The 17064-nt window shown below is 34.0% G+C and overlaps 1 protein-coding gene across 3 annotated transcripts in view; it reads right to left on the bottom strand.

The window, feature by feature from the left end:
- Positions 1–17064, bottom strand: part of LOC138693202 (retinol dehydrogenase 13-like) — a 544367-nt gene that overhangs the window by 159526 nt on the left and 367777 nt on the right. The window contains exon 6 of one of the 3 annotated variants that reach the window (XM_069816959.1): positions 7530–10419. The exons of the other annotated variants lie outside the window; for them this stretch is intronic. Coding sequence (XP_069673060.1) covers positions 8967–10419 — 1453 coding nt within the window. The 3' untranslated portion in view covers positions 7530–8966. Of the gene's footprint in view, positions 1–7529; positions 10420–17064 lie in introns of those variants that run through there. 3 annotated transcript variants of the gene reach the window in all.

The following is a 17064-nucleotide window of genomic DNA, read 5'->3' on the forward strand; positions in this document are numbered from 1 at the left end:
AATGTAGCTAATCAGTGATGTGCGCAGTAGAGGGGAAAGGAACTGGTTATCCTACCCCATTATCTCCTGGCCTAGTTGCCTCAAAGGTGGTGCCATGTTGGTATCACTTGTGAGGTTCAGATCTGTCTTCGGACAGTTGACTAAACAACAACAATAACAACAACTTCTGAAACATGAATTTGAAGGCAATGAAAGGGTAGTCATTGTATTCCTCAGACTTCTGTCAAAGATTGGTGTGTAAAACAAAGCATATTGTCTTAACAGAGTATTATACCTGGGGATTTAAACTAGCAGCTTTTACCTGCTTGGAATTTTCACAATTTTGCATGTTGTGGCATGAAGGAAATCACTTCTGAGTTCAAATTGTACAGGATTATTACCTGCACATAGATATTGTTTTTGCTCTTGGCAGTTTTCGCCATATGTGGGCAATGTAGTCATTGGAAATAGGCTTCTGACAGTTGCACATTTTCTTTGTCTTTCTATTCTTTCTACATGAACAAAAGGCACAAAATCACGGAATGGCGTTAATTTTATTTCCCTCCTGTCCCTCTAGCCCTGCATTCTTTGCATTATTGTACGATACAAGAAAGGCAAATTTCTGGTTTTGCAGAATTAAGGATTAGATGTGATTTCGTCAATTCTGGACACAGAGTCTTAAAAAAAATCACGCCTTTTCATATTATTATTTGTGTTAGCTGTGTAGATGATCTGATTGATACTACTGATATTCAGCATGGAAAAAAAAAATGATCTAGTGCCGCCATCTGCAGTTTGACACTGACTACCATACTGGCTTTTCAATTCGTCCACCACAGCTACACCTCTCTTTGTGAGATTGCAAAATGTTACGAGTTCCTGTTTTTGTAGATCCCATTTTTCATTGTCAATTTTTCCTCATAGTGTAGACTTCATATAAGTAACACATTCTTCGATATTTTAGGCACATAAGACAGTAGCGTTCCAATTTTTGAAAATGCAAACATACTGCTCTGGTCTGATCTTCATTTTATCCTGAAGAAAATGGGAGGATTTATTCTTTCGTAATATTCTCATAATATAAATTTTTCTATGAAGTAACTCCATAGTTAATGGTTTTCCCCATGTCTATTATTGGTTCAACAATTCCCTTTACAACACTGCTCAGTTTGTTGTCAGTATTTTAGGGTTCATATCGTTGCTTGCCAGCATTATTTGTGTAAAATGCACGAGCATCAACCAAAGTATACATTTGTATGGCATATTTGGCTGGTTTTGAAGAAATACACACGAAATTTACTACGACCACGGAAAGCTTCTGGAATTTTATCTACTGTTGCATATTCACGTACTTGATAATTACAGTCATTTACGTCATCAAATCTCAATGCATTGACAATAAGTAATATCTTGTCATGGACATTGTTGCCTTCAAATATTCTGGAGGAGTTCCGTCATCTACTCACAATTACTGAATAAAGTGAATTGTTTATGCTAGTTGTGTACATACACTAGTCCTATGAGGGCTCTTATTTCTTCAGTATTGGAGTCAATGCAGTCCCTATCACAACTGTAATTTTCACGCAATTCTGATAAATGAATATTGGTACGTGTAAAAATTTCCTCAATCACTTCGTCTGGAAAAAATCATTTCCAAAAATCTACAACAGCTTTGGCATTCTTTGCTCATGGTTTTATAGTAGAAAGGTGGGTTATAGTATTGAGCCTCATAGTATACACATTAGAATGAGAGGTCCGGAAAGATCATAGTGTTCATTTGTCTTTTCCCACATATTGGGCCACTGTGCTATAATCAATTACACTTCATAATTAACATGTCAATCATGATTACCAGAATGTTCAGTGTCTGACATAATATGGTCTTGGTGTTTACTTTCACAATCTCTTTCAGTATCTTTATACATTTCATGGTCGTTATTGGTTTTTTCGTTTTCAGCTGAAACAGGTACTTTGTAACCATGGCGGAATACTTGCAATTATATATACAGTCTATACAGTCAACTCCGAATATAGTGAACCTCTGCAGAATGGCATATTTCGTTCACTATATCCGAAGTGTTTCTCCCCTAACCTTAAATGACAGAAATGAATGAAATTGTGAACAAGAAAATAAAATATTTCATTTTTGTGGAATGGATTACACTGTATACTGTTACTCACAGTTGATTTACTTAAACTATGCTGTTGGCCCACGTCCGCTTGCGAAAGACCACATTCAATGTCACTTATAATATTCACCTTATCTTCCAAAGAAAACACTTTACACTTCGACATTTTTATACAGTGCATTCCTTTTGGAACACTAGAAACAGACAACGCTGTTATGGTGTGACTGCATACTCAGTCTTGGAATTTCCCGGGTCACGTAAAGGAAACTGGGAGAGGGTTGATGGAGTTTGAAATCCATTGAAATCTTACCTTCATTTATGTTCTGGACATAATGTCCGTCCCATTTTAATAAAAGAAGGCAATTTCATTTTCCGTTGCTTCGACGCTATCCGTCGTAATGGAAATGTTTCTGAGAACATAAGGCAACCCTTTGACAGTGGAGGATTAGAAATAACAGTAGAGTAGAGTGTCTGAGAACAGAATGTCAACCCTTCGATGGTGGAGTGAGGCAAGGTCGTGAGGATTTACAGTAGGCCTACAGCTCATTGTCTAGGAATCACTAATCCTACCTTTGTCCTTTGATTAAAGGAGTAAGAAACTTAGAATGTTGTTCTCAACACATTCTTTCAATTTTATGCAAGAAGGTCTGACTTTAAATAAGAATTTGTCAGGATACAAGGTTCACTATAACCGAAGTGACGGTTCACTATAAACGGAAATATTAATGTACTTTTTAATGTATGCATATTGGAACCAACGATTTAGGTTCACTATAACAGAGTTCACTATATCCTGAGTTGACTGTACTTGCTTTTTCATCAAATACGGTCAGTTCCAGACCTATTCTCGATCGATTCATATGAAGGAGGAAGTTATCTTGTAGTAAATAAAAAAACGAAACATTTAAATTTACGTCGACAACTTGTTTTATAACATAATGTCAGTCATTGCGCGATGTAAGAAATGCTCACGGTTCACACTCGTTTGGATAAAAATTTCCCATGGACTAAAATATTCAGTTTTTACCCAAATCCTTGGACAGGTTGGCGAATAATACATAGAAAGTCAGCTAGAATGAAGGATGAAGCATCCATTGTAAACTGAGTTGAAATTAGGTGTAAGCAAAATGTTCATATAGTGGCCATAGGAGGATTAATAGATCACTGGTAGAATGGGAATGCAAGGAGAATATCTCCCTTTCAGCTGCTCTGTACTCGACAGATTTCAAATGACTTCCTAGAAATTGAATGCTCGTTATTTTAATAAAAACCTATGAAAGAATTAAGCTTAATGTTAAAGTTAAAGGTATATGCAGAAAAGTGACTCCTGAGTATATTTATGTCGTAAGTGATAGGTATTGCAATGTCGAGTTAAATTTTAGTTTCTTTTACATAAAGTATTACAATTTATATACCCTATGATAATCAAATTTGTTGCAATAGTTTTCTGCAGAATACAACATGACATATTTAAGTCAATCTGTAAGATTCAAGTTATTCCACCGTAATTTTAAATTGTATGATTATGCCATTAGGTATATCTTTGGTGAGGAGGAAAAGAGTGCAGTCAAAACATATTAATTAGCCAACAGAAGAAATTAAATACCGTATATTTTAATCCTTAAATCGAATTTCATTATTATTACATATAAAACTGCATTACTGCTTAAATGGAAGATCATTTAAGAACAGTGAAATAACATTTTAGTTTTGACACTTTTTAATTTTCACCAACTTTCACTTAAATGCAATAAAATAAATTTTGCAGTGTAAGTTGGAATTTCGTAAAAACAGAATTGTTTAAACTTTTACCGCAATATATTAAAGTTACCAAATTATATGCAATTTCAATTCTGCATAGCACACAATAAAAACAGTAACGGAAAGTCTTATTTAATAATGAATTAAATCTTTTAGCTTAACTTCTACATAGTTATAGATTAAGAACAAGAATAAGTGTGTGTGTGTCGATATATATATATATATATATATATATATATATATATATATATATATATATACTGCATACGCTGGTCAAAAAAAGTTTTGCATATTACAGAATTTTTTATTTCAGAATCAGTTGTGCCACAAATTTCTATCCATTTCTATTACATGTCAATTGCCTAAAGAAAAATAAAATCAAATTTTAAACTTCTTACACACATAATGAAAAAAAAATCTGTCTTAATTTGCAACAAAAATGCAAATCTCATTGATTTTACATAACAAAAATATATCTTGAGTCAATTCAGTAATGTATGTGGCCTCCACAAACTCGTAGACATTCCTGAACAGGACGCGGCATGCTGGAAACCAGGTTATCCAATTCATTTTGAGGAAGAATGTCCCATTCCTGTATGGCAGCTGACATCAGATCCTGTATGGTTTCTGGAGGGTGTGAACGTTGACAATTGCTCTTTCCAGAAGGCACCATGCATGTTCTACACAACTCATATCCAGAGAAGCTGGTGGCCAGTTCATCCTATGAATTCCATGTCTCTGCAAGAAGTTATTCACAGCGCCAGCATGATGGTGACGGGCATTATGATCCATGAACGTGAATCCTGCTCCAATATCCTGTGCAAATCCAGTAACAATGCATCGAAGAATGTTGTCCCCGTATTTCTATGCATCCATGTTGCCCTGTATGTGAACTAATGGTGTGCAACATCCCCACCATGATTCCTGCCCAGAACAGTGCTGAACCATCTTGCTGCTGGTATACTTGCCTCGAAAACATGACGGCCTCTCTTCTTGGAATTGGTAATCCCTCATAAACACTCATCCTCTACTCAACCCCTAGCCGCGTGGCAGAAAGACAATAGATCCCAGCATTGCCAAATCTAGCAGTCATTGCCTCTACCTGTTGGGTTTCACCCATTCTCAGTGTCTTTTTAGACATTTTTCGACGTGTTGTTTTATACCGTTGTGCACTTCAACATGTCTAATTTATTCCGGCCATGATTAATGAGTGTTGGAGCAGATGATCCGCACCCAGGCCTCCTGATTCTCCTGAAGATCCAGGACCATCACGACAGGAACAAATAACACCGTCGAAGAAAACAGAATATCTTATTTGCAGATGAGTGTAGCTAAGAAAACAGTGTTAAAATTATGTCTAACGTTAGAAATTCTATCCATAGTGTAATCGAAAGTTGAGGCAGTTTGATAAGTGCAAATCTTAATCACTTAACATCAGACGCAACCGGCGGAGTTGGTAAAAAAATATATATGGGGCATAGAAATTAAGAATTACGGTTCACCAACTGAAGAGAAAATAAATTAAAACAGAATTCGGTAAGATAGACGATTTTATGCGTGATTTACTTCTTCGCACAGTATGTGAACAGTATGCGAAAGAGATATCGCGAAAATATTCTGGCCTGATTTCTACATTATGTTTAAGAATGCAGAAAAAATTTCATTCAATTCTATCCAGCACTTTCGGAATTACCAGGAAAAGGGTTTTTAAGGAATATAGTTTGCGAAGAAGAAGAAAAAAAAGCCTATATTTACATAACAGAATTTTAAGGTATAAGAAGTGTAAATGCCCCCTTAATTAATTCAATCATATTTCGTATCTTATAACGTTCCTTAGGCCTACAGAAAATTTGCATTGAATCAGCAACTAAACTGGCAGAGAAACAAATATATTCTGTTGTGCTTTAATATGATTTTCGTGTTATGAAAAAATGATGTAAAAGGAATACATTTATCCATGACTGGTATCTAAACTGGTCTTTATTTCACCATCCTTAGCAACCTAAATAATGACGTTATTCACATTAGTGCTTAAAAGTTTTCTAACTTATAGCAGTGAATTAAATGTTTTTAAATCACTCTCTGCATGACAACCAACATATTAGCATTAATTAAAATGAATATATATGAACTTCTTCTCCAACAACACATTACAAAGAAAAGACCTACAATTTAAAATTAAATTTACATATCAGTAATGAATAAAATATTGTATAGCACACTAGAGTAAACAGATTTTATGCGCTCGTGGAAATTATCACCCAAGGCGAAGCAGATAAAATCTAATTTTACTCTCTTGTACTATAAATTGCTATTCAATGATCACAGTTTCCGAAAATTTTACCAGTGCAACATCCTTAATTAAGTATAAAATTCTGGATCTTTAATAACATGAGAATTTAACACTTATTATATAATTCTGCATTCCCTTGTTTATTTAGGCAAAACATGCTAGTGAAAATATAAATATAAAGTGTTTTTAAAATAAGTTTGTTCATTTTTATACCAATTTTGTTTTAGTAATTATAAATGAAGGTATATTTACAAAGATAATATAGTCTCACTGAAAATCACGGTTTCACGGAACACAGTTTGAAAAACATTCGCAAATCACAATGACTTCAAGAATTGGCAACTCGGCTAAGGGTTTATCCCTTGCGCGTGCCTGCAGTTAACTGGTGAAGGGTATGAGGGAAGGTCGTCATGTTTCCGTGCGAAGCATAGTGTTCAGCTATAAATAATTCATTGCAACATTGACCATTGAATCTCCACACATGAATGTTGTTATCTGGATGAAGGCCAATCCTTACTTTATCTGTAACAAGGTTTGCCTCGATTGTTCCCGAGTCCAGTTTACATGGTCTCTGGCATATGTTACATGATGTGCTCTATGTTGTGGAGTGAGTTGAGGAACCTTTAGATCTTCGAGAATGTAGCCCTACATCATGCAGTTGATTTTGTACTGTTTCAGTAGCCCTGCGAAGTTCCCTCTGTAACTGAGTTGCAGTGGATGTAGGGCAGAAATACATAGGCTGACCAGATTTTTTACGGTCCAGCAGGGGACATCGGCAATTTCAAGAAAAACCACTCTCTGTTGAAATGTTGCAGAAAATACATGTAACAGTAGATATAATGATAGAGCTTTGCACACTAAATTTGTAATTATCTTAACTTTTTGAATTAAATACATAAACACAGGTAACTACTATACATAATTATAGCACTAAGAATTCAATTTCAGTACTGATGCATGCATTGAAGTCTTTCACATAATATTGTACACACGGAACTCTTAACACACACATTTTACAAGTACTTGCCTGAAGAATGTATCTTTTTAAGGATATCTTTATTCCCATGCAGCTTCACACTAAATTCTTCACATGAGAAATGAAAGTTTGTTTTCACTTGTAACAAAGCTTAATTGTTTCAACTTTCATTCTTGACTTTTCATCAGTCAGATTGAGTTCATTGTGGAGAAAAGTCTGTCAACTGATGAATTACTGCTTGGAAGACACATGATTAATGACACTATTTTTTGAGAACATTTTCAAATGGAATGGATTTTTTTTAATGTTGAAACATCATACCATTTTTCACATTTTGGTTTGTCACAAAATTCCTCATTTTTTTTAATTACTTAAAAATGGACACTGCGGCAATTCTAACGCTTCCGTGCAAAGCGAATGAAGACAAAGATACTATGTTCTTTTCAAAGAGTACATAATATCTCATAATGTGCTCGCTGATTCTTCTGTCTCATACTGAGAACCATTCAGAAATGTGCATGAATAGCAGCAGTTCCATCACAACACTTAAATATTTACGTGTAAAATGTTATTGAAACAAAATCAAAGCTTCTGGGGACAAAACAGGGACTTTTCTCCCTGGGGACAGCAACTCAAAAGTGGGGACTGTCCCCGGAAATTGGCCTAAAATACGGAGATACTGATCTTCTCCAGTCGTTGTTTTATGTGGTCATCCTGCTCTGTGTCTGTCTGCTATGGAATAAGTCTCCTGGAATTTCTTCCATACTCTAGAAACGTCACTTTGATTACAATCTATGATTCCTGCTATCTTCATTTGTGTCATACCTTGCTGCCTTAAAGTGACTATTGTAATGCGATCTACTAATAATAGTGTGTGTCACGGCATTATTATAATGTAAACACCAAGAAACAGCAACCTTTCCGACCCCTCTCATAGAACAACTCATTTGAACTGTTGCTTGTCACGAATTGACTTAGTGTTTGAAACTTGTTTCAAAAATTATAAAAAGGCAAGATACAATAGTTTTTTCTCTGATGTGGGCCTTATATGGATTTTATGGGAATATGCAAAACTTTTTTTGATATATATATATATATATATATATATTCCTTTTGGAGGCCTTACTAAGGTGAAACATTTCAGTATGGCTATAATAGCTCGTACAGACTTCTGCTGCTAGGTTAAGTCCTGAACCTGAACAGTAAAATGTAACAAATATTAAAAAAAAAAAAATTTCAAATTCCATTACTATTAATTCTGACATAAATTTTCTAATTTGTTATAATATGTGGATAGATTATTTTATAAGTCCCTCAATCTCCGTAAAATTAGAGGAATTGTAATACAAAAATAATGACTGCTATTTATGAACATTATTCACAATACATTCCCTATTCAATGCAAGCTATCAAAAACAGCATAATAAGTAACATTCAAAAGCCTTTTGAGCATAAAATGCAAGCTTTATAATTAAAATATTTAAGTAAATTATGTAATTTTAAACTGAATTTCAAATCATAATCTTTGTAACTCACCTACGCTGCAATCTTAATATGTCCTCAAGTGTAAACAGATACATGGAAATATACATTACAATGGCGTTTGTGATATTTTTATGATAATAACTATAAAGACTTAGTAAAATCGCAAACACTTCAACTAGAATACCTAATGCAGCACGGATCAATCACCAGTCATATGGAAGTCAGACATGTCACAAATATGCCATGGCAAAATTCAATATTCTAAAACGGAAAATAAACAAGAGTTCATTATTCAGTGGCCAGTAATCTGAATGGAGATAGCTAAACCCCAGTAAACTACATTTCACTGCTTGAGATCACCTACACTATGGAGTTTAAGTCTATGTTTCTTCATGTCTCCATTTTGAGAAAATCCTCTGCCACAAATATCGCAAACAAATGGTTTTTCCCCAGTATGAGTACGGAGATGACCCTCAAGATGTGGACGACGCCGGAATCGTTTGTTACATATGTTACATGGAAAAGGTTTCTTGTCCGTGTGTGTTTCACTATGGGCATGTAATTGTGCAGGCGTTTTTAGAGCTAGGCCGCATATCTTACAAACATAAGGCCTCTCACCTGTGTGAGTTCTAATGTGATTATCTCGACCATGCTTTGAGGACAGAACTTTGCCACATATGTCACAAGGGAAACCTACGAACTGCCCAGTATGGCATCTCATATGCATTGTTACTTTTTGTTTTGTCGAGAACTCTTTCTCACAAACTGTACATGGATAGCTAATGCCATCTTTTTCCTGGTCTGTACGCGCATTCACTAAACCGTGCATATTCTGTTCATGTCCTCTCATATTTCTCTGCCTCTTAAATGCCTTTCCGCACACCTTACACTTATGCGGGCGAAGATCTGAATGGCATACTTGATGATTTTTCAATAAATGCTTTGTCCCGAAGCGCATTCCACACGTCTCGCACACAAACGGTCTCTCCCCTGTATGTTTCACCATGTGTCGCCTTAATTTAGCACCAACGTGGAACATCATACCGCAAACCTCACATATGTGCTGTTTGGGGATACCCTGATGGATATGTTGCTCGTGAACTCGTAAGCTGGCTGTTCTTTTGAAAGACTTCCCACATTTCTGGCAAATGTGAGATGTGGTAGGAACTTCGCTTCCATCAGCCTTGCTTTTAGAATGAGTAAGCTGATGATTTTTGAAGCGCTGTTCTGAAGTTAAAACTTTACCACATAATTCACATTTGCGTTCAAATTTTTCTTTGTGATCTATCTTTAAATGCTGCTTCAATGATGATAAAAAGATGAACCCCTTTCCACAAGGTTGACATATATATGGTTGAGGACCTGTATGAAGACTGATGTGTGTCTTGAGAACATTTTCATTCCTGTATGTTTTGCCACAGATGTCGCATTTTGCCCTCTGCTGGAAGTGCTTCTTGGTATGCTCTCTCAGAGACTTTTTAGTGAGATATTTTCTCCCACATATGCTACATGTATGTCTAATGTATTCAATTCTTCCAGGCAAGGGTATGTCAGCATTTTGTGGAGTTCTAGAATTTGTCAGCGACTTTTTATATGTATTTTTTAGTTCCTTCACAACAACACTAGGCTTCTCAAGAGGTTCTGGTTCTGATGCTGGGGATTTTTCCATGTCCGTTGACGCAGAAGATGGTGACTCTATTGCCGGCTGTTCTGGCTTGTGAAGGACGAGAGTAGTAGTTTTCAATGATACTGAAGATGGTGGAGATTTTAATGTTTTCCCAAGTTTCAGGGAATACCTGCAAAACAAAGTATGTATGATCATAAAAATGTACAACATGTAATAACTATAAAAATTCAATATTAGAATAAAAAGATAATAACTACATATGAAAATTATACTTAAACACAAAATAAAAAATGTTTCAACAATGAAAAATCTCTTTAAAAAAGAGCTAATTATTGAAACCATTAAGTACAACCTTGTAAGTTCTTGGCTGAAACTTCCTGCTGCAAGTGTTCAGTTGGAAAGATTAAAAAAATTTCTAATAAGTAGCAATAGCAGACACCACTAGACATTCTAAAAAGCTTTAGTAAAAATAAAAACTTTTAATCTCTCTTCCTTTATACTTAAAGCCCATTGTGGAGTAAGAATAATGAAGTCACATAACATTTTATAAGCAATCTTTAATTAGTGGTTTACAACTAGAAGCAGAACATAAAACTTTTCAGTTTGTCAATATGATGACAATTTATCAAGCACAAATAAAATGTTTAGGGCAAAGAAAGAGTAAAAAAAAATACATTATTAATTAATTTATAATTAATAACTAATTTTAATTTTAAACAATTTAACTTATTTGAAATAATTATACTAAATACAATTCATTTCCAAGTGAAGTATATAACAGATTGGCAATTTATAATCAGTTTCATCCATTTTCAATCCACAATGTTGTATAAGTAACAAAAACAAGAATATAAATATATACACGTATTAATTTAATTTATGAAAAGAATATTTATATTAATGAACAACTGTATCTTCACTTTATAGTTAACATTAAGTAACAATTCATTTAGTCAAATATACCAGTATATGATATTCCTAATATCACATAATCTTCGTAATATTTTTTTGTATGATTCAAGATTATTATTATTATTATTATTATTATTATTATTATTATTATTATTATTATTGTGTTAATAAAATTAAAATTTACAACAAAAAATTTTTAATTTTCTGCTGTTTTATTTTCTTGTGATTTGTTCAGTTTTCACATCAATCTTATGCAGGTAATAAGATTACATTCCATTCACAACTCCATTATTTAAGTACAAGCCTTTATGAACATGAAGCTGCAACAAAGCTTAAACATTGGTGATGAGATATAGAAACATCTGTGAAAAGGCATTGTCCTAAATTATAAGTTATAAATTCAAAGGAGAATAACAAAGGTTCCTTCCAATGTCTTTTTCACAAAAGAGAATAATTTTAACTTGCTCAATATACATTAGAAAATACAGTAAAAGTAATATTATAAACCAAACAATATATATACATGCAAGAACTCTGATTCCCTTTCGTTAGAACATAATAGTTTTCCTCATGTTACCTATCTGTGTAAAATCTTTTCCAATGCCAACTGTTAGACAATGCCATCTTCCCTGTGGAAATAATTTAAGACGTTTCTTGAATGATATGTCAATTTAATCATAAGTGTATGTTCTCACTAAGTATTATTTGCCAAGCTTTTTATTATATATTTAGATGTTTCATAACGAGTCCCTAAAGATTGAATGCTACAAGCCACAATTACTTTTTTACATGGAGAACTCCTATCTATGAGTCTACATTAGATATTTTTACGACCATCAAGTGGAAGTGAGACACTAAGCATAACTACAATTTCATGCTTACTGTTTCTGTAATAGTAAGGCCCCAGGATAGAATAATCCATATGCAAATAGTTCAGAAAATAAAGAGGTGTATCAGTAAATTGTTTTATTTTAACTATATTATTACCGGTATTACATTTATTGCAGGTTTAAGAAACTGGTGTATAAAAATTTACTCATAACAAACACATTCAGATCTCTGCCTCTCCCAAACTATAGGAACTGGATAGGACATTATGTATGAAATACATAGAGAATCACGAGCTTTCAGAATCTGAAACTGGATTCCATGCAATTGATATACTGTAGTTTTCGAGTTACAACGAATAAATCATTAATAAACCATGTGTACACTGCTTGCTACCAAATAAGAGTGTGTGACGTCACAATATATTGCATAACAATGACAAAAATAATGCACAGCAAAAACGAGCAGTATATCTTTCTAAAATAATTTTAACCTTACAGATGTTATTTATGGAAAGGACTCACGAACCTTAGTTCCACTGCCAATTTATATACAGTACTATCATCCCACTCAAACAGTCATGTTGGTAACCCTTTCATACTCAAGCTTTACACCACTTACCGCATGTTTGTTACTCATTGCACCAATCAGTTTTGGTTCTGATATCTCTTATTACTGTATTTCTAGTTTAGTTCAGGAAGTATTATTACGTAGCTTTCTTAGATGTACGAAATCATTGTACCTATCTTTAAGAATTGAGAAAAGACTAACTGTAGTAACTTTCGGGGAATATCACTTTTATTGACGTCGTACAAAATTTTGTCCAATATTCTTTTGAGAAGATTAACTCCATATGTAGATGAAATTATTGGGGATCATCAGTATGGTTTTAGGAGTAACAGATCGACTATTGATAAGATTTTTTGTATTTGACAGATATTGGAGAGAAAATGGGATTATAATGGCACAGTACACGAGCTATTCATAGATTTCAAAATGGCACATGACTCGGTTAAGAGAGAAGATTTATATAATATTATTTAATTTGGTATTACCAAGAAACTAGTTCGATTAATTAAAATGTATCTCAGCGAAACATACAGCAGAGTCAATATAGACCAGTTTCTGTCTGATGCTTTTCCAATTCACTGCAGGCTAAAGCAAGGAGATGCACTATCATCTTTACTTTTTAACTATGCTCTAGAATATGCCATTAGGAAATCCAGGAAAACAGAGATGGATTGGAATTAAACTAATTACATCAGCTACTTGTTTATGCGGATGACATGAATATGTTAGGAGAAAGTTCACAAACTATTAGGGAAAACACGGAAATTTTACTTGAACCAAGTAATGATTTAGGTTTGGAAGTAAATTCCGAAAAGTCAAAGTATATGATTATGTCTCGTGAACAGAATATAGTACAAAATGGAAATATAAAAGTTGGAAATTTATTCTTTGAAGAAGTGGAAAAATTCAAATATCTTGAAGCAACAGTTACAAATATAAATGACACTTGGGAGGAAATTAAACACAGAATAAATATGGGAATGCCTGCTGTTATTTGGCTGTGAAGCTTTAGTCATCTAATCTGCTTTCCAAAAACTGAAAGTTAGAATTTATAAAACAGTTATATTACTGATTGTTCTGCATGGTTGTGAAACTTGGACTCTCACTTTGAGAGATGAACAGAGGTTAAGGGCATTAGAGAATAAAGTGCTTTGGAAAATATTTTAGGCTAAGAGGGATGAAGTTACAGGAGAATGACACAATGCAGAACTACACGCATTGTATTCTTTACCTAATATAATTACGAACATTAAATCCAGAATGCATATAGTGTTAGTTGAGAGGCCGGAGGGAAAAACAACTTTGGGGAGGCCGAGACATAGATTGGAGGATAATATTAAAATGGATTTGAGGGAATTGGGATATGATGGTAGGGACTGGATTAATCTTGCTCAGGATAGGGACCGATGGCGGGCTTATGTAGGGGCGGCAATGAACCTTCGCATTCTCTAAAAGCCATTTCTAAATAAGTACCGCTAAGTAAGATGTGTGTCTATAGTGCAGTAGTATATTATTATTATTATTATTATTATTATTATTATCATAATTATTATTATTATTATTATTATTATTATTATTATTATTATTATTATTATTATTATTAGACTATTATGAGTGACACAGCCAGAATTTGGTTCTTGGGGGAGGGTTTGAAAAATTAAAAAACTGACTATAATACATATGGCAACAAAACTTTAATATGCCATTACTTTATAATTACAGTTTGAATGACATGAACTTCTCATTGAACTAAATAGGTCCCCAACTAAAGGAAACAGAAATCCATTTGCTGCTGAGTTCACATGGCCACAAATGCAGCATAAGCTTTCTCGGAAACAATGCAGCTATGCACATGCACAATGCATTATCACAACATGTCAGTACTATATAAAAAAAATCTTTTTGAGTTTATCTTTCACACCACATATCGCTTATTGTGCTGATGTGTAAGCATGAAATATAAATTTTTCTCGCTGGAGTTCATTTCGTCACATTTTACGATTAGGACATAGGTTTCAGCGCACTTCTTCTTTTAATATAGACATATTTACAATTCAATATGCTTGGTTTGGCAACACTGTCTGTTGTATGCAAGTGTAGCCTACCTCTTAGGGCAGGCAAAGAGCGCCTTTGCTTGTCTTGGTGGTAATGTATAGTAGCTCATTTATTTTTTTGTATAGTGGTGAGGAAATTTACGTGGTTTCAATACGAAGTATAGTGAGGGTCACATAAGAACAGTTCCTAAACAGCAAATATTGCTGTCTTGCCAACTGTTACCAGATATCACACGATCCTATGTACTGAATGACTTATTTACTTAACATACTTTACCTTTATGATGGAAGGTTATTCTAAATAATTAAAAAATTTGTAATATATTTTCGTAGGCAAACTGTACGAGAAAGAGATCAACATATTAGGTATTTTGTCTGGCAATATGAAATTCAGTGATTTAACTAATGAAATTCAGTGATTTAACTAAACAATTGATCCACGAGACCTAACCTAAAAATGTATTTTGTTCGACCACATAAAATTATTAGTAATAATAATCCGTGGTGCTACAGCCCGTGAAAGGCCTAGACCGAACAGCCGGCCTCACGCCCACATGCCGAAGCATAGGTGGACGATCATCCAACCAGAATGGAGGTATCGTGTGGTTAGCATGATGATCCCCCCAGCCGTTATAGCTGGTATTCGCAACCGGATTTCGCTACCTATTGTAGCTCCCCAATTGCATCACGATACTGGGTGGGCACCAGTCCCATACACTGGCCAAAATTTCATGAGAAAATTTCTTCCCCCATGAGGACTCGAACCAGTGCACATTCCGTAATGCGAGTCCTAGGCAGGATGCCTTAGACCGCGACGCCATGGCGCAGGACTAAAATTATTAGTACTAACTCCGAAAACTTACCTGACTATAGTCTCGAATTATAACCACAACGCAACAAATAAAATAATTATTGTGTTAATACTAATACTGATATTAATTAATTATTAGTATGTTCAAATTTCACTAGCTTCTAGCAACCGGCTCAGAAATCTAGTACAATTTTAATTTCATGGAACTCCAGTACCGACAACATTTGTCTCTGCTGCCAACATAACAGTTACAAAATCACTATCATTTGTAGTATTTGTCAGTATTAAAATTTGAAACGAAGTTGGCAAAAGAAAATTCAACCTGCAAACTATAAAATCACCACAATCCACTAGCATATGTAGTAATGGGGGAAAAATGGTTAGGTTTCACCCTTAGGGTATGAAGTAAGCTGACCCGGACTATATATTAGCGAATTTATTTTAAACAAATGGTCTTTATATGAACTTCGAAATAATCAAAAGTAACAGAGGACAAGACATGGAAAGTTTAAAGTGAAACAGGCCACGAAAACTTTTAAACGTTGATACAACTAAGTATCATGACCATGAATACAGTTCATCATATCTAATTAAAAACAAAAAATTCGTAAAGCATTGAAGAGAAAGACAATAGGTTATTTATATGCAAAATTCTTAAAGTTCATTAGGGCCAAAATTAAAGAAAATAATAATCTCCAAATTGTTTTCTATTTTTTTTTTTAATTGGCAGACAGTTTATAGGCAACTTTGTAAAATGCTTTCTCTTGTTCTCCTTTCGATGAAGACTTATAATGTAGTCACACACACTGGAGAACAGTTTTCGTATGTGGACGGCAACAGTAAACTTTACTAATATCTTAATTAAGTTAATTTATGTTTTATTTAACGAAGCTCGCAACTGTTGAGGTTATATCAGCATCACCGATGTGCTGGAATTTTGTTCTGCAGGAGTTCTTTTATATGCCAGTAAATCTACTTACATGAGTCTGTTGCATTTAAACACTTTTCTCATGGATAGGTGGTGAATGCGTCATTGTTATCGCTGATGGTACTTTTGATTATGCTCCCAACCATTTTTAACAAATGTACACTATACATTCGTGAGTTAATGCTTTCAATATTTCTGTGGTTATTTATTTTTTTGCCAAATGCTAATACACAAGCATATAACAATATGTTGTATTTCCTGAAAAAATTATGTCTCCAAAAGCAGTTAATCATTTCAAAAATGTTGTTAGATTATGAAATAGTATTACATAATGCTGCCAAAATTAATTTTCCCAATGTTTTAAGATTATATAGTGTAAATTTCACTCAGGACAGAATTGGCGTATGAAAATTAAAGGAAACAGTACATCAAACCAGGAGATCTGAAACAAAACACTTAAAATTCGAAAGTGATTAAAAACTTTTATTTTTTGGGCTTTCCTATTTATCAGTATCAGAGGTATCAGATGGTTTTGCAAAACTAATATCAGAGGCTCCTTCTATTAGTGAATGTTTTGGATTTTCTCATATTTTTGAAAACTATAATGAAACATCAACCTTCTCCCCTGAATTATGGGCTGAAGCATCACAATTTCGAATTATATGAACTACAGATGTGGCAGAATATTACCATAATGGACTGCAGAATGAA

Source organism: Periplaneta americana, chromosome 17 (genome assembly GCF_040183065.1).
Source record: "Periplaneta americana isolate PAMFEO1 chromosome 17, P.americana_PAMFEO1_priV1, whole genome shotgun sequence".
Classification (NCBI taxonomy): Eukaryota; Metazoa; Arthropoda; class Insecta; order Blattodea; family Blattidae; genus Periplaneta; species Periplaneta americana.